At 39.6% G+C, this 15,996-nt stretch overlaps 1 protein-coding gene across 1 annotated transcript in view; it reads left to right on the forward strand.

Annotated features, from left to right (window-relative positions):
* vps37d (VPS37D subunit of ESCRT-I) overlaps positions 1-15,996 on the forward strand; it is a 50,763-nt gene that overhangs the window by 19,761 nt on the left and 15,006 nt on the right. The window contains exon 3 of the mRNA XM_023263060.3: positions 13,065-13,147. Within this exon, the coding sequence (XP_023118828.1) occupies positions 13,065-13,147 (83 nt within the window). The remainder of the gene's footprint in view (positions 1-13,064; positions 13,148-15,996) is intronic.

The raw sequence follows: 15,996 nt of genomic DNA on the forward strand, positions 1-15,996 counted from the left end.
GTGTAATCAGCTGCAGATAGCTCCTTCACTTGATTTCTTGTTACCGTTCAGTACAGTAGATTTAGCAGCTTTTTTCAGGGGAAGAAAGAGTCGTGTTCATTATTATCGACCGGCGGCAACTCCGTGTTTGTGTTTCCAGCTGCCGCTCCATCAGTCGGTCTCATTGATATTCAGCTGCCTTTGACCACAGATGACATTATCGACAGGTCAGGCGTGCAGCGTGGAAATGTGCTGTGCTTAAAGGCAAGAATGGGCTTGATATTTTTCTGACATTTCTCTTTGTCTTATACAGTAACTCAGCCCACTTCCTGATGCAGATTTGATGTATTTTTTTAATATATATATTTTCTTTCTGACTGCAGCATTTCCAGCTCATTTAGTCGCTTAAGTCAAAGCAATCTGGCCTTGAAGCAGAAGCTTTTATTCTGTAAAAATCTATGGTGACTGGCGAAGCAGGAATGTATTATATGTATAACTCAATAGGCTAGAGATTCTTATTTGTGCTTTCTTTCCTATAATCATGTCTTAAATCAACCACAATATATGACAGTTGATGTAAGCACGCAAGCTGGACACAGTATATTGTGATAAATTTAGAAACCAACTAACAAAACTGATGGAAGGACATTTTTGCAAAAACCTTGCAATTTTTCTTCAGGATGAAAGAGTAACTTTTACAGAAATAACAGAACAGTGCCTATTTTAGGCGTTAAAAAGTTAATTAAATGCAATCCAATAAACATGTTCTACCTAGTAGATGTGTTTAAATCAGTATAAACAGTTAAAGTTTAATGTGACTGTATGAAAAGCTTCTTCTTCTCTGCAGCAGGACACATACAGTGGTGGAAAAAAGTTTTCGGATGCCCCATTCCCCACCCCATTTGTGAAATATTGTATTAGGAATCACTCTTACCTGCAGCTCCAGCACACCAGCTCACCTACAATTCTGCTTAGACAAGGGAAACTAATCTACACAATAATATGCTGTAATACTGGAATAATTCAGTCATGCATGCTTGACCCAGAAAATAGTAATAAGAATAATGATAAACAAAGTCCCACCATGCAACTGCACATTGACAGGACTGGTTCCTGAGGGTTTTTATGTATGAAATCCTGGAAATATGAATCTTTGTTTTTGAATGTTTTCAAGTATAAATGCTCTGCTGCTCATGATGTCTTCTGGCATGCAAAAAAGCGCCATATGAACATGTTTTTGAAGTTAAAAAACTTGTTTTCAATCTGAATTGGTAGATACTTTACCTGCGTTAAATCATATGCAAATAGCACCAGGCGGCTGCAGAATAACTTCTGCTGTTTGTGTCAGATCTCAGTTGAATCAACTTAGTCACAGCATGATGTGACTGAATGTAGTCCCATTATGCCTTGAAAATTGTATTTAAAATATTTTTTCCCTTTTGTCATTAGTTAACTGTGTATAAAAAAAAGCCCCACATGATCTACTTCTTGCTGCTCAGATGATTTGTGCTGCTGTGTGTTCAGACTACAGAATGTTTCCTGTCTTCTTTTCTGTAGAGCTACTTCAGAGCACACAGCTGTTTTGCACTTTACCCTGCTGCACATATGTGACCCAAAATAGCAGGTGAGCCTCTAAATGCCCCGACAGTCCCTTCAGCCGGGGCAGCTTTCCTCTTGTCGCTGTGTTTGTGCAGCTGAAGCAGGGACCTTTTGACTTCTCTTGTCTTTGTGTGTTAATCAAACCAACAGGGAAAACGGCACATGCTCTCAGACAGTCTCTCCTTAAAGGCATCCTTGGTGTTGCTCTCTGTTGTATCCACAAAAAGAGACAGAAATATTTGTGCTAAGAATGACAAAAAGGAGCCTGAGAGAGAGAAGTGTAAAGTCTGTGTTAATTGAGAGAGATTGTGATGAGATGAGACACACTGACAGGCAGTTTGTTTGAATGTGGAGGCCTTAAAGCTGCCTCAGCATCCTCCCATGACTAACCTCTGCTTGTTACCAACAGCATTAAGGACATCAGGGGCAGCAGCACTGTGGTTCCAACATGTGCTCAGAGTCTCGATCATGCTTCTGATTATCACCAAAGTAGAGCGAGTTCAGCTCAGGCAGAAGTGAATTCACCGGAGGTCTCTATTAAGGTCTTGACATCTGTTTTCGCTGGGAGGCTGCTGCACGGTCCACAGTGCGTTTAAGGTCACTGTCACATCGATCAGCGTTGGCACAGCACCAGTCCGACAAAAATGCGATGTAAGTTTTGACTCCACATCATCTCGGATCACTGTAGCGGATTTTAATGCCGACTCCAAACCTGCCCGTGCTGGGCTTCCTCGTCAGCGAGGCTGCAGGGCCAGCAGCGCGTCACAGTCGATGCCATTATTTTGTTCTGTCTCTTCAGCTTTGACGGACTGCAAACCTGTCGCATCCGGCATCACGATTTCTGAAACATGTTCAGTGATCTGTCCGGCGTGAAGCTGTGACACACTGCAGAAATATGAGATCCGAGCCAGTTTGGCTTAAAGAGTGAGAGAAACAAAATGTACCAGGAATTCCTATGAACACTTCCATTTTTAGCAATCTAGAAATACTTCTGAAGGAATGTCTACCTAATATACACTACCATTCAGAAGTTTAGAGTTACTCAGACAATTTCATGTTTTCCATGAAAACTCACACTTTTATTCATGTGCTAACATAACTAGCACAAGGGTTTTTCTAATCATCAATGAGCCTTTCAACACCATTAGCTAACACAATGTAGCATTAGAACACAGGAGTGATGGTTGCTGGAAATGGGCCTCTGTACCCACAGAATAGTCTTTCACCACATTACCAATGTCTAGACTGTATTTCTGACTAATTGAATGTTATCTTCACTGAAAAAAACAGATTTTCTTTCAAAAATAGACATTTCTAAGTGACCCCAAACTTTTATACCTAATTTCTTCTCTTTGCTAACTTTATCTCTTTAAATGAATGAATAAATGTCTGGATGCAGCCACATTAAAAAATGCTACAGCTGCAACAAATGATTCTTTAAATGACAAAGCTGTCAGCTGCGTTATGTAGAATTGCTGGAAAGCCTGGCTTCAGCATTTCCCAGAGATCAAGTTTGCATTTTCAAATTTCTTGCTTTGTCTGACTAACAGTTTGAAACTCAGAGATTTTTAGTTTACATTGATGAAAAAGAGAAAATCTCCAGCTCCGAAAGAATATTTGGCATTACTTAGTGTCTGCAGGGCCTTAATTTTCCTGACTGATGAATGTTTGGATAATGTATGTTCTCAATTATTTGATTAATCCCTTAAAATGTCTGGAAATAGTGGGAAAAAAATAACAAATTTGCAAGGTTGAGCTCTTGAAATGTCTTGTTTTTGTCCAACCAACAATTCAGAACTCATGGTTTAATAAAAGCATTTAGATATTCACATTTGAAAAGCTGAACCCCCCTATTTTCCGTTTTTGCCTGAATAAATGACTGACAAAATTGCTGCAAATAAATTTCCATAGACCCTGTGATCGTTACCAATCATTAATCAGCAGTTAATTTTAGTTTTTAAAATATGCAATTACCACTTAATTTTTATTTTTACTTCTGTTGTCATTTAAATTATGTTTTAGTAGAAGTCAGTGGGATTTCTCTTGGGATGTTGAGCACTTAACATTGATTGGATTATTCTCAGTCCACACTGTCAGCAAATTTAATTAATTTTTCCAAAGTAGTTTGCAGACACAAATCACGACACCTGAACAAATGAAACTGACACTGTCTTGCATGGATAGATCTCCCCAGAAAGAAGTAGGAGCTGTTTTTATGTCTATATTTGCTAATGACAATCTGCATAAAACTCGAAATGTGGGGAAACAGAGTCTTGGAGTGACATTCAGCAGGGGATCCCAGCAGGGACTGGCATTATACGCCTTAACCTCTCGGCTATCAGGTCACTATGGAAAATGTGTTTTTCGTTTTTACAAGCTTTGAACTTTATGAACTGATCCAGCAGCACCACAGGGAGGTGATGTTATCTTGTCCATCTGTCCAGCTGTGTGTCCACCCCTCTGTTCATCCGTCTGTTCCCAGAGGATGATTTAGAAAAGTTTTGTTGGCCTACTGAAGTTTTATCTTGAGCCTCCGTCAGGTCTGAAATATTCCCCCAGCAAAGATTCTCATCTGTCATCGGACTTTAGTATTCAAATGTTTAGTTTTGCATTGTGTAATGAAGATTGATGCCTTAAAGCTGCAGCTTGAGGGGTTTTATTTATACTTTCAGTCCTGTGTGAGTTAAATGTATTATTATATCTCAGCTTCTTGTTTCCAGAGACAGTACAAATGATGCTTTCATGGCTTTTATAGTGCAAATCTGCCATGATTCAATAAGACGAAACAAAACAGAAACAGACAAAAACCCTAAATTATGGCAAAATCACTGTGAAGCTGATATGAAAAGGTTGTTTTTCTTAAAAACGCTGATTTAAGACAAGATAAGGTGGTGGCTGCCCTGATTACCTCAGGCATGTCATTCCAAGTCTACAAGCCGTGACAGCAAAGTCTCAGTCACCTTTGTGTTTGAGTTAGAATAAGGAAAGAGGTGCCTGAGGATCTAGGAGAAACGGGTAAATAAGAAGACAACACAAATATATTTCATGCCTAAGCTCTTCAAGACTGTGAAAGCAAGATTTTGGAATGAGTTTCAAAACCAATCGATTGATAAAATGTGGTGTTTTTCCTCTGAGAACTCGGTAGAGTTCTGAATCGGCTACAGTTTACTGAGAGAGACTGAGAACCAGAAATGCAATGATTAGTATCTCTGTCTTATCACCGTTTAGTTGGAAGAAATTCTGAGACGTCCACTTACAGATGTCATGATAACAGTTTCCCAGGCACTCAATCTACTGAAAATGGTTTCAGATAGATTGCTGCTGTTTGCGTCCGCTGCGAGGGCCAGTTGTTTAATCATAGAGAGGCAGTTTGGGAAACACATTACAGTCAAACTGTAGCAGCGGCAGCAGCAGTGCGACTCATTGTCTCATATCTGCTCCCATGGAAAATGCGTGACTCCATCACTGACACCATTCACTTGTTTAGTGCAGCCTCCAGGTCCATTTCCCCCCATCGACTCCCAAAATGTAGGTCACATACAGCTGCTCTAAGAGTATTTGTTTGCCTGGCTGTCACCTCACATTACACCCCCCATCTCCACACATCTGCAGCGTGGGGTCAGGACACATGCATGCCTGCTTCTTGCTACAAGAGTTCACACAACGATGGCCACAGCGTACAATGAAGCGATGGATTATTAATGCTGTGGTGACGGCGGTGTGCTGCATTGATGCTCCAATGTTTTTTTTTCCAGCTCAGACACCTTCATTTTAAAGCAAATTTATCTTATGTAAAGATAAGATTCAGCTGCTGAACTTGAATACCAGGGAAAACGACTGCTTGCACACGTTGTCCGTTTTCACCCTATAAGACGGGATGGGGGGTGGAAATTTTCCCTTAGGGGCTTAGAGTTATTAGAGTCATTACTGTGACCTTTATTTCCCCCCCTGGTATCCACTGAACCCAGTCTGACTTGTGAGGGTTAACGTGGCTGTCACAGCGTCTCTTGGGGGGACAAGACACACTTTGCAGTCAGCTGGGTCGAGCTTGTTTATAATGATGCCCGACCACGGCCCCCAGGAGGTGAACACAAGCTGTGTTAGTGTGAGAAAACTGCGCCACATACATATTCATCAAGCCTGCTGTGGCCGTTGTTCCTGCTTGTAGCCGTTTGTCAGGGTTTAGCGGAGTAAAGTGTCATTTTAGTTTTATTCATTTATTTCACTTATTGGGGGTCGACAGTAATCAAGAAAGATTGATAACTGACAGCTGGAAGCAATATAAATATAATGTTTTAACTGCATGTGATAGCAGAGAAGCTGTCATTCATAACTTGGCTTCTTCTAGGGCTGGGCGATAAATCGATTTTATCGATTAATTCGAGTTTGTACTTAATGTCGATTTGTTTTAATGAAAATCGATTTTCTCATCAGCATCCGCCACCAACGCCTTCCTGCTGGGCTCCCGTAGTTCAGAGTGCGGACAGTTTAAGGGTAATTTGTGGCTGCTTTTTTCCACTTAGCCGCTAGATTGAGCATAGCATTAGCCACTGCGAGAGAAGCTGATTTCCTGGTTCGTGGCAACAGCTTGTGTTTCTTGTTCAGTTTTTTCTCCTTTTGAGAGACATTTCTGAGACCACAGAGTGAAACAGACAGACTGAGGAGGCTGCATCATACATGAAGTAGCACATTTAATTTATTAATAATCTGTCTATATAAATACAGATACTGATAATCATAATACCTGCTTAAATACCAATATAATACCAATATAAATGCCAGGCCAGTAATCAGGCTATCATTATATCGTCTGATTATAATACAAACAAAACTCAAACTGAAAGTACCCAATTTCCAATTAAGAACCATATTTTAATGCATTTTCACACGACTTGGGTTTTATTTCCATAGTCGTCGTCTGTTTTCCTCTTTAATAAGATCGTTGTATTCATCTTCAAACAACATGGAGGCCATGCAGTAAAGCTCCAGCCCCGTATTGTTTACATCTGGGTAAATTGGCACCATCAAAAGTTTGCCAAATTAGCTCTTTTCAGTCCTTGTTTGCACTGAGCTCAAAGACATGCAGACAACTTTGATACTCAAGAAAAAGAATTATTCTCAGGCACCTCTTCTCTTTCATTCCGGAGCAGATTTAAGGAGTTTTGTTTGCAGTGGCCATCAGAGATAATGATATCCTCTGACAGTGAAAATGACACTGCATCTAAAATGTGTGTGTCATGTCTTTTTGTGCTCGGATTCATCTTTGAGGAACAGTTTTTGATGTGGATTTTGTTAGGCCTTTAAGTACATGAATCCATGAGCTATGTGCCGTAAGCAGAGAAATCACTGAGTCCAACTACAATAATTAACTTCAAGTTGCTTTTAGACCTCCTGCACTTTCCTTTCACCTCACAACTCTCCCTCGTGGTCTGGAAAATTGCTCTATTAGCCATCAGTTGGAAGGTGACATGAAAAAAAGAAGAGAGAGAAAGATTGGTTCTTGACCTCTGTTCAACCTCACTCTTGTCCTTAAGTAATATCCAGGAAAAGTAATATTTGTTCATGCATTTCAAGCCTCTGAGGATTTCCTCAAAGAATAATTCCCCCCTTTTTCATTCAGGCGCATTCTTGCAGTGTCTGCCATCATTTCCTTCAATAATAAATTCATTGCCCTGTCTATGTTCACTGCTGAGATCTGGAAGTGCTTTACTGAAAAGAGGTGCAAGGGGAAGCTGTCTGTTTGGAACAAGGGTTGGGTGGATGGATATAAAGTCTGTCTGCCATTAGCTGATCATCATGTTTCTATGGCAATTTTTGTCATTTTAATTTGTTAATTTAACTATTTGCTCCATGAGAATTACTGTACATGCCAACGGAGGTGATTAAGTCACTGTCGTCATCCATAAAGTCTGCAGAGAACCCCATATTTCAGTGTAGCAGTTTTCCAAATGTTGTTTCCTGTGTACACTGAAGGACCATAGGGAAAAATTTGGGGATCAAATTCAATGTAACAATGCATCTTAAACGAGCATTTCCTATTTCAGTGGTAGTAGTATTGCACAAATATTGACCAAACTGTCAAAAATTAACACTGTTTAAGGAGGTTATCCCTCACATTGTGGTTTCATTGGCAACCCAAATTATCTCAGAATTAGTGTGATTGTTAAACCCCATGGGCATTTACAACCCCATCTTCAGAGGCCCAAAGTCAGTTTGTGCAATGTTATATTGGTGTCTGTCTGCCTTTTCTGATCAATGCAGAGTGAGTCCAATACTGATTAGTATCTCTGTCTTATCACCGTTTAGTTGGAAGAAATTCTGAGACGTCCACTTACAGATGTCATGATAACAGTTTCCCAGGCACTCAATCTACTGAAAATGGTTTCAGATAGATTGCTGCTGTTTGCGTCCGCTGCGAGGGCCAGTTGTTTAATCATAGAGAGGCAGTTTGGGAAACACATTACAGTCAAACTGTAGCAGCAGCAGTGCGACTCATTGTCTCATATCTGCTCCCATGGAAAATGCGTGACTCCATCACTGACACCATTCACTTGTTTAGTGCAGCCTCCAGGTCCATTTCCCCCCATCGACTCCCAAAATGTAGGTCACATACAGCTGCTCTAAGAGTATTTGTTTGCCTGGCTGTCACCTCACATTACACCCCCCATCTCCACACATCTGCAGCGTGGGGTCAGGACACATGCATGCCTGCTTCTTGCTACAAGAGTTCACACAACGATGGCCACAGCGTACAATGAAGCGATGGATTATTAATGCTGTGGTGACGGCGGTGTGCTGCATTGATGCTCCAATGTTTTTTTTTCCAGCTCAGACACCTTCATTTTAAAGCAAATTTATCTTATGTAAAGATAAGATTCAGCTGCTGAACTTGAATACCAGGGAAAACGACTGCTTGCACACGTTGTCCGTTTTCACCCTATAAGACGGGATGGGGGGTGGAAATTTTCCCTTAGGGGCTTAGAGTTATTAGAGTCATTACTGTGACCTTTATTTCCCCCCCTGGTATCCACTGAACCCAGTCTGACTTGTGAGGGTTAACGTGGCTGTCACAGCGTCTCTTGGGGGGACAAGACACACTTTGCAGTCAGCTGGGTCGAGCTTGTTTATAATGATGCCCGACCACGGCCCCCAGGAGGTGAACACAAGCTGTGTTAGTGTGAGAAAACTGCGCCACATACATATTCATCAAGCCTGCTGTGGCCGTTGTTCCTGCTTGTAGCCGTTTGTCAGGGTTTAGCGGAGCAAAGTGTCATTTTAGTTTTATTCATTTATCTTATTGGGGGTCGACAGTAATCAAGAAAGATTGATAACTGACAGCTGGAAGCAATATAAATATAATGTTTTAACTGCATGTGATAGCAGATAAGCTGTCATTCATAACTTGGCTTCTTCTAGGGCTGGGCGATAAATCGATTTTATCGATTAATTCGAGTTTGTACTTAATGTCGATTTGTTTTAATGAAAATCGATTTTCTCATCAGCATCCGCCACCAATGCCTTCCTGCTGGGCTCCCGTAGTTCAGAATGCGGACAGTTTAAGGGTAATTTGTGGCTGCTTTTTTCACTTAGCCGCTAGATTGAGCATAGCATTAGCCACTGCGAGAGAAGCTGATTTCCTGGTTCGTGGCAACGGCTTGTGTTTCTTGTTCAGTTTTTTCTCCTTTTGAGAGACATTTCTGAGACCACAGAGTGAAACAGACAGACTGAGGAGGCTGCATCATACATGAAGTAGCACATTTAATTTATTAATAATCTGTCTATATAAATACAGATACTGATAATCATAATACCTGCTTAAATACCAATATAATACCAATATAAATGCCAGGCCAGTAATCAGGCTATCATTATATCGTCTGATTATAATACAAACAAAACTCAAACTGAAAGTACCCAATTTCCAATTAAGAACCATATTTTAATGCATTTTCACACGACTTGGGTTTTATTTCCATAGTCGTCGTCTGTTTTCCTCTTTAATAAGATCGTTGTATTCATCTTCAAACAACATGGAGGCCATGCAGTAAAGCTCCAGCCCCGTATTGTTTACATCTGGGTAAATTGGCACCATCAAAAGTTTGCCAAATTAGCTCTTTTCAGTCCTTGTTTGCACTGAGCTCAAAGACATGCAGACAACTTTGATACTCAAGAAAAAGGATTATTCTCAGGCACCTCTTCTCTTTCATTCCGGAGCAGATTTAAGGAGTTTTGTTTGCAGTGGCCATCAGAGATAATGATATCCTCTGACAGTGAAAATGACACTGCATCTAAAATGTGTGTGTCATGTCTTTTTGTGCTCGGATTCATCTTTGAGGAACAGTTTTTGATGTGGATTTTGTTAGGCCTTTAAGTACATGAATCCATGAGCTATGTGCCGTAAGCAGAGAAATCACTGAGTCCAACTACAATAATTAACTTCAAGTTGCTTTTAGACCTCCTGCACTTTCCTTTCACCTCACAACTCTCCCTCGTGGTCTGGAAAATTGCTCTATTAGCCATCAGTTGGAAGGTGACATGAAAAAAAGAAGAGAGAGAAAGATTGGTTCTTGACCTCTGTTCAACCTCACTCTTGTCCTTAAGTAATATCCAGGAAAAGTAATATTTGTTCATGCATTTCAAGCCTCTGAGGATTTCCTCAAAGAATAATTCCCCCCTTTTCCATTCAGGCGCATTCTTGCCGTGTCTGCCATCATTTCCTTCAATAATAAATTCATTGCCCTTTCTATGTTCACTGCTGAGATCTGGAAGTGCTTTACTGAAAAGAGGTGCAAGGGGAAGCTGTCTGTTTGGAACAAGGGTTGGGTGGATGGATATAAAGTCTGTCTGCCATTAGCTGATCATCATGTTTCTGTGGCAATTTTTGTCATTTTAATTTGTTAATTTAACTATTTGTTCCATGAGAATTACTGTACATGCCAACGGAGGTGATTAAGTCACTGTCGTCATCCATAAAGTCTGCAGAGAACCCCATATTTCAGTGTAGCAGTTTTCCAAATGTTGTTTCCTGTGTACACTGAAGGACCATAGGGAAAAATTTGGGGATCAAATTCAGTGTAACAATGCATCTTAAACGAGCATTTCCTATTTCAGTGGTAGTAGTATTGCACAAATATTGACCAAACTGTCAAAAATTAACACTGTTTAAGGAGGTTATCCCTCACATTGTGGTTTCAGATTAGAATCAAAACACATAAAGGAGCCATGCATCTGGAAGGGCAACATGGTACTTTACATGTTTATATCTTAATTGAAATGTTTGGTCTCCCAGATTGACAGCATTGGGTTAAGAACAGATGGACACATTTGTCAGAGTTGAATGCATCAGTTTTGGACAAATTAGTGCAGAAGTGTTGGTGATGCTACGCATTTGTAAAGAACTAATTTATTCCATTATGTGGGTTAAATGTTTGGCTGTTCACAGATGCATGAACAGTTTTGTTGTCAGTGTGTTTAGATCACAAACACACTGCTGGGCTGTCCGTAAATTCATTATTGTTAGCAATATGGAGAATGAAATTGCATCACTGCAGTGGGAAAGACCTCCCTCCTCTCTCCCCCAAGGAAGAAGTAAAAAAGCATTCATAATGAGCACAAACTCTTTCCTGTTGGTTCGTTGTGAGTAAGTTTAAACCTTACATTTAGTGTTTCCATACCATGTAAGAAAGAGTTCATTTTTCCATTTTTCAAGACAAAAAACACTTAGGGGTGTAAACAGACCTTCTTTGGTTGGCCTCAACTTGAACCTTTTTGACCCCTTAGGTAACTCTTCCATTATTAAGCTGAGCTAAATGAAAGTTGCTCTGCTAACATGAATTTGTTCCCCATCAGCAGAGATACATGTACATAAAATGAACAAACAGATGAACAAATGATTCATTTTACTTTCACAAGACAGAGAGGAGAGAGAAGGGCAACTGTACAATGAAATCAGATTTTACCCATTTTTAATTAAAAATGGTCATAATTTTGTGGCAGGTCACCTTGAATATATCAGTGTGTGGGAAACACAGATCTGGCGCCAACCGTGTCAGACAGCTCTGTGAAAATGTCAGCGATAGCTAATTATTGGACAGACAGTGACGGTTGGAACATGTTGCCCAACCCTACCTTTGACTCCTGTTGGTTCAGCTTTGACCTGCTATACTTACATCGTGTTTATGTCATATGGGAGTTTCTGTAATTACCAGTTTCCAACTTGTAATTTTTTCTAAAAGCTCTAATGTCTCAAAATTAACATTTTAAAAACAGCAAGCAAACATTGGCGCATCCAGTCTGACTTTCTGGAACATCTCAGCCAAATGTAATGTTTGCAGAGTAGTTTTTTATCATCATTTTACTGTATTCTTTAATGTGCAGAAAACATGGTTATCTTTTCCATCTCTGTCATCAATCCCGCATGTGTGTGCAGCCTTACTGTTGCATTTCAGGTTCACTCACCTTCAGTTTTACCTCTAAATTATTGGTTTGGATAAACTGGATGAGCTGCCGTTTGATTTACAACCTGTCGGATCATCTGACTGCTCATGATGGACTTATAGTAATGTTTCTAGATCTGAGAATCCCTTTTGTTAGTGAGTTCAAGGTTATTATTAGATAGGAATGCTAAAAAGTAGACTAATAAGAGAATTATTTTAAGCAAGAGAAAACATCAGACATATAAAATGCATTTACAAATGTTATTTATTCAATAAACTTTGCTTTTCTAACTAATAAAAATAGTAGAAAATGAACCCAAGATCCAAGTAGTTTAACTTTTTAAAGAAGTATTGAGAGCTTTCAGCATTCGTCAGTCTTAAAATGTCAACACAGTCCCGTCAGCCATCACGCTGCTGCTTGCTTCTTCCTGATGTAATGTTGATATTTGCCGGTTTGAATCTTCTGTCGCAGATTATATTTGACACAGTTTCTTATGGTTTTGTAAGCTGCTGCCCCCGTATGTTTGTTCAAGGCTCCCTGCATTTTTTTTATTGTATTGACATGGGCATAAATAATTTACATTTCTTACATATGTATGCGCTCAGAGTACAATTTCAAAGAGAACTCAGTAAAAAAAGAGCCTGCTGTGCTTAATTAGCATTTATCCCTAATTATTTGTTTGTCGAATTTCATAGATTTATGTTCTGGGAGAAAATCAAAATGATGTGTCTGACAGAATAATAGGTGCAGATGGCAAAAATGAGAAATGGATTTGAGTCTCGTGGTCAAAGCGAAGTAAGACCAGCTTCCAGAATAGCTCAAAGTTGAACAATTAGAGCCCTTGTTTCCCCTTTTTTTCTGGCCAAAAACTGTCCACCCCATCACCAGTGTCTCTTCGTCAGCACATACCCTGCAGGCTCTTTGTGATTTGGAAAATAATTTTCTCTGCTGTGGTTTCTCGGTTGCTGGATTCCTCTCGCAGCTCCAGACAAGTCATACCTCATCTTCCTCGCTACGCATGCATCACTGATGTTTCTTTGTCGTTGCAGAGGCTCATGTCCAGAAGCGCAGCCTGCAGACGGCGCAGAACCTCCTGCAGGAAGAAGTGGCACGTGCTGAGGAGCATTCAGAGGTAAAAAAAAAAAAAAAAGAGAGAGAGAGAGAGAAGGAAAATGGCTCTGAATGTGGAGCTTTTTTCTCTCGTCGTTGCTAAGAGTCAAACACAGTCTTTTATCTGTTTGGCAGCACTGTTGTGGATGATTCTTGAAAAGCCTGCAGTCTAGCTGACAGCCCACCCACTTCTGTGCAATCTGATCTCTTAAGCCGTGAGGCATACTATACATACAGTGAGCAACCCAGCAGCATCTGACAGCAACTTAACCCACTTCACTACAGCAAACCCACGCAGAAATGCCTCTACATACTAGTGTTGTCAGCACTGCAGCTCTGACAGCTGTCAGTACATCCACATTCTGCAGCTCCTACCCTTCTTCCTACTAAATGTTAATTTTCCGACTGATTCCTTTTGTGAGTGAAACGACACGAGTACATCGAGTCTCCCTGTACCATTAAATACAGAACACAGTCCATTTTACTGATTTATATTTAAAGCTGGGGGACGAGAGAGTGAGAAAGCACAGCATCTGAGATGAACATTAACATACAGTGTGGCTCAGTGGTCCCCAACATACGGATAAATGACTGCAAGATTAATCTGAGGAGATATCACAGGGAGATTAAATTCATACAAAAAAATATATTTTCACCGTTTCAGACTTCAAATGAAACAATCTCAGGAGGAAGAATCATATCACATCCTCTGACAGGAACTAAGAAGCAGACGTTGCTTCGTTTCAAAAGAATAGTTTAACATTTGAGGGGAGATACTGGATTTCTCATTGAGAATTGAAAGAAATGTCTGTGCAGTAAGTAAGAATCTGTAGCCATCAGCCAGTAAGTTTAACTCAACAGGAAATATCAACATTTTTACTGTATCTGATAGAAAAATGTGGTCTAAAAAGGGTTTTAGAACACAGATTTCCCTCTGAAAAAGCAGCATGTAGTTTCTATATGGTAGTAAATTATACATTAGAGGGACTGGTAGGCAGCTTTTAGCCAAGCTACCCGTTTCCCTGCTCTTTCCAGTCTTTGTGCTATGCTAAGCTAACATGCTGTTAGCATACAAATAAGAAAGTAATAACTCAGGCTCCTCATCTAACTTGTGGCAAGGCAGCAAATAGGCATATTTACCATGAAGAATCTTGGTGTCAAAATTCAGAATAACACAAACCCCAACAAAAACAATGTTGAAAAGCCTTTCTTTGGTTGTGCTTTAGATATGTTTGATTTAATGAACTTTTTAACATTTATCCTTCAGTGCTGATGGCTTACATACTGCGCACATTTATACATGTCAACTGAAAGGCAGCCCTGTCTCAAAACAAAAACTTTATTGTTCATTTTACTCAAAATGGGACTACAATTTATAAAACGAACATCATGCTGTTTTGAAGGAGACTTGAGACTAATGATTGAGACCATAAACTCATTAGGAAAAGGTTTACAGAGATAAATCGAATGCGAAGTAGGATCAATTCATCATAGACTTTGATACAATTACGCTTATTTTTGCAAACAGACGAGTCGCCTCACGTTGGCTGTTGGTTTAAGACGTTCACTTTTCAGACCCGGAAGAAAAATTAATCTTTTATATACATTCTGTGGTTGATTGGCTATTATTTGTGATGAGTAACCAATCAGATAGTCCTGTGGGTGGGACATTGTTCAAGACCACAGAGTGGTAACTATAGATAAATAGAGGAGGCTGCATTAAGGACAAAATGGCACATTTTTAAATTTTAACAGGAATTGGTAGAGAAAAATAGTTATACCAGTAATCAACAAATGCAGTAGAATGTTGCCTAATTAGACTTGACTTAGATGATTTTGTTAATGCCCAAAGGGAAATTAATTTCTTACAGCAGATATTCAATAAAGAGCTAAACAATAAGGCGACATAGAATATTAGGGTATAAAGTGATTAAAAAAAAGATAAAATGAAATAAGATAAAAATATGTAAAATATAATGTATGAAAAAAATCTGCAGACTATACAAGAGTGGCAATATTTTTATTTATGTATTTTTAAAGAGTATACAGAAATATGCAGATGAACAAAATGCGCAAATGAGAATGTGCAATTAATTTGCTTTATTGTTTAAAGTTAAAACTGAAATGTGTAATGTCATTAGTAAAACTTTCAAAATCTCTAAACGCGCTTTTTCAAATCTCAATCAACAAATTTGACCGAACAGGTCATTTACTTTGGGTTAAAAGACAGTAAAAGACAAATAAAAACAATTTACTCCATCCAGTAATGACTCGTCCACTAGAAGAGTAATGTACCTGGTGACTGATGCGTCCACAGATGTGTAATAGTCAGGGCTGTTAAATAATGAACAGGATGAGATCATGGTTCAAAAAGGTCTGGATGAAAGCTGCTCCAGCTGTATATTCACCTGCATGAGCTCACTGACACTCGCCTGTGGGCCTGCGTTGTGTAACTTTCATCACATCACTGATGCTCTGATGTGTATGTAGCGGCATGACGGGTGTGAGCTCACAGCACAGGCAGCTGCTGTTAGAAGCATATATTTCAGGATTCTGTCCTATTTACGATGAATAGTAAACACCGAACGTCATTGTAGAATTTTAGGCTGACATGACAAACATCTCCAAACGCTGTCGTCCTCAAATATGTTAATAGAAATTGTTTATTTTCGACTAAGTTTGTTAATCTTGGAGAGAACATCAGTCACAACCGCCTGCTGGGTCGGCTCTTAGTGGATTATTGCAGGGTTTTTCACAGGCTGAAATGAAGTAATATTTTTCTTTTGGTTTAGTCGCTGCAACAGACACCATAGCACACCTTAACTTTCTGGATAAAGTCTCCTTCTTTCCTTAAGGGATGTACGCATTTTT

This window comes from Amphiprion ocellaris, chromosome 14, assembly GCF_022539595.1.
Source record: "Amphiprion ocellaris isolate individual 3 ecotype Okinawa chromosome 14, ASM2253959v1, whole genome shotgun sequence".
Classification (NCBI taxonomy): Eukaryota; Metazoa; Chordata; class Actinopteri; family Pomacentridae; genus Amphiprion; species Amphiprion ocellaris.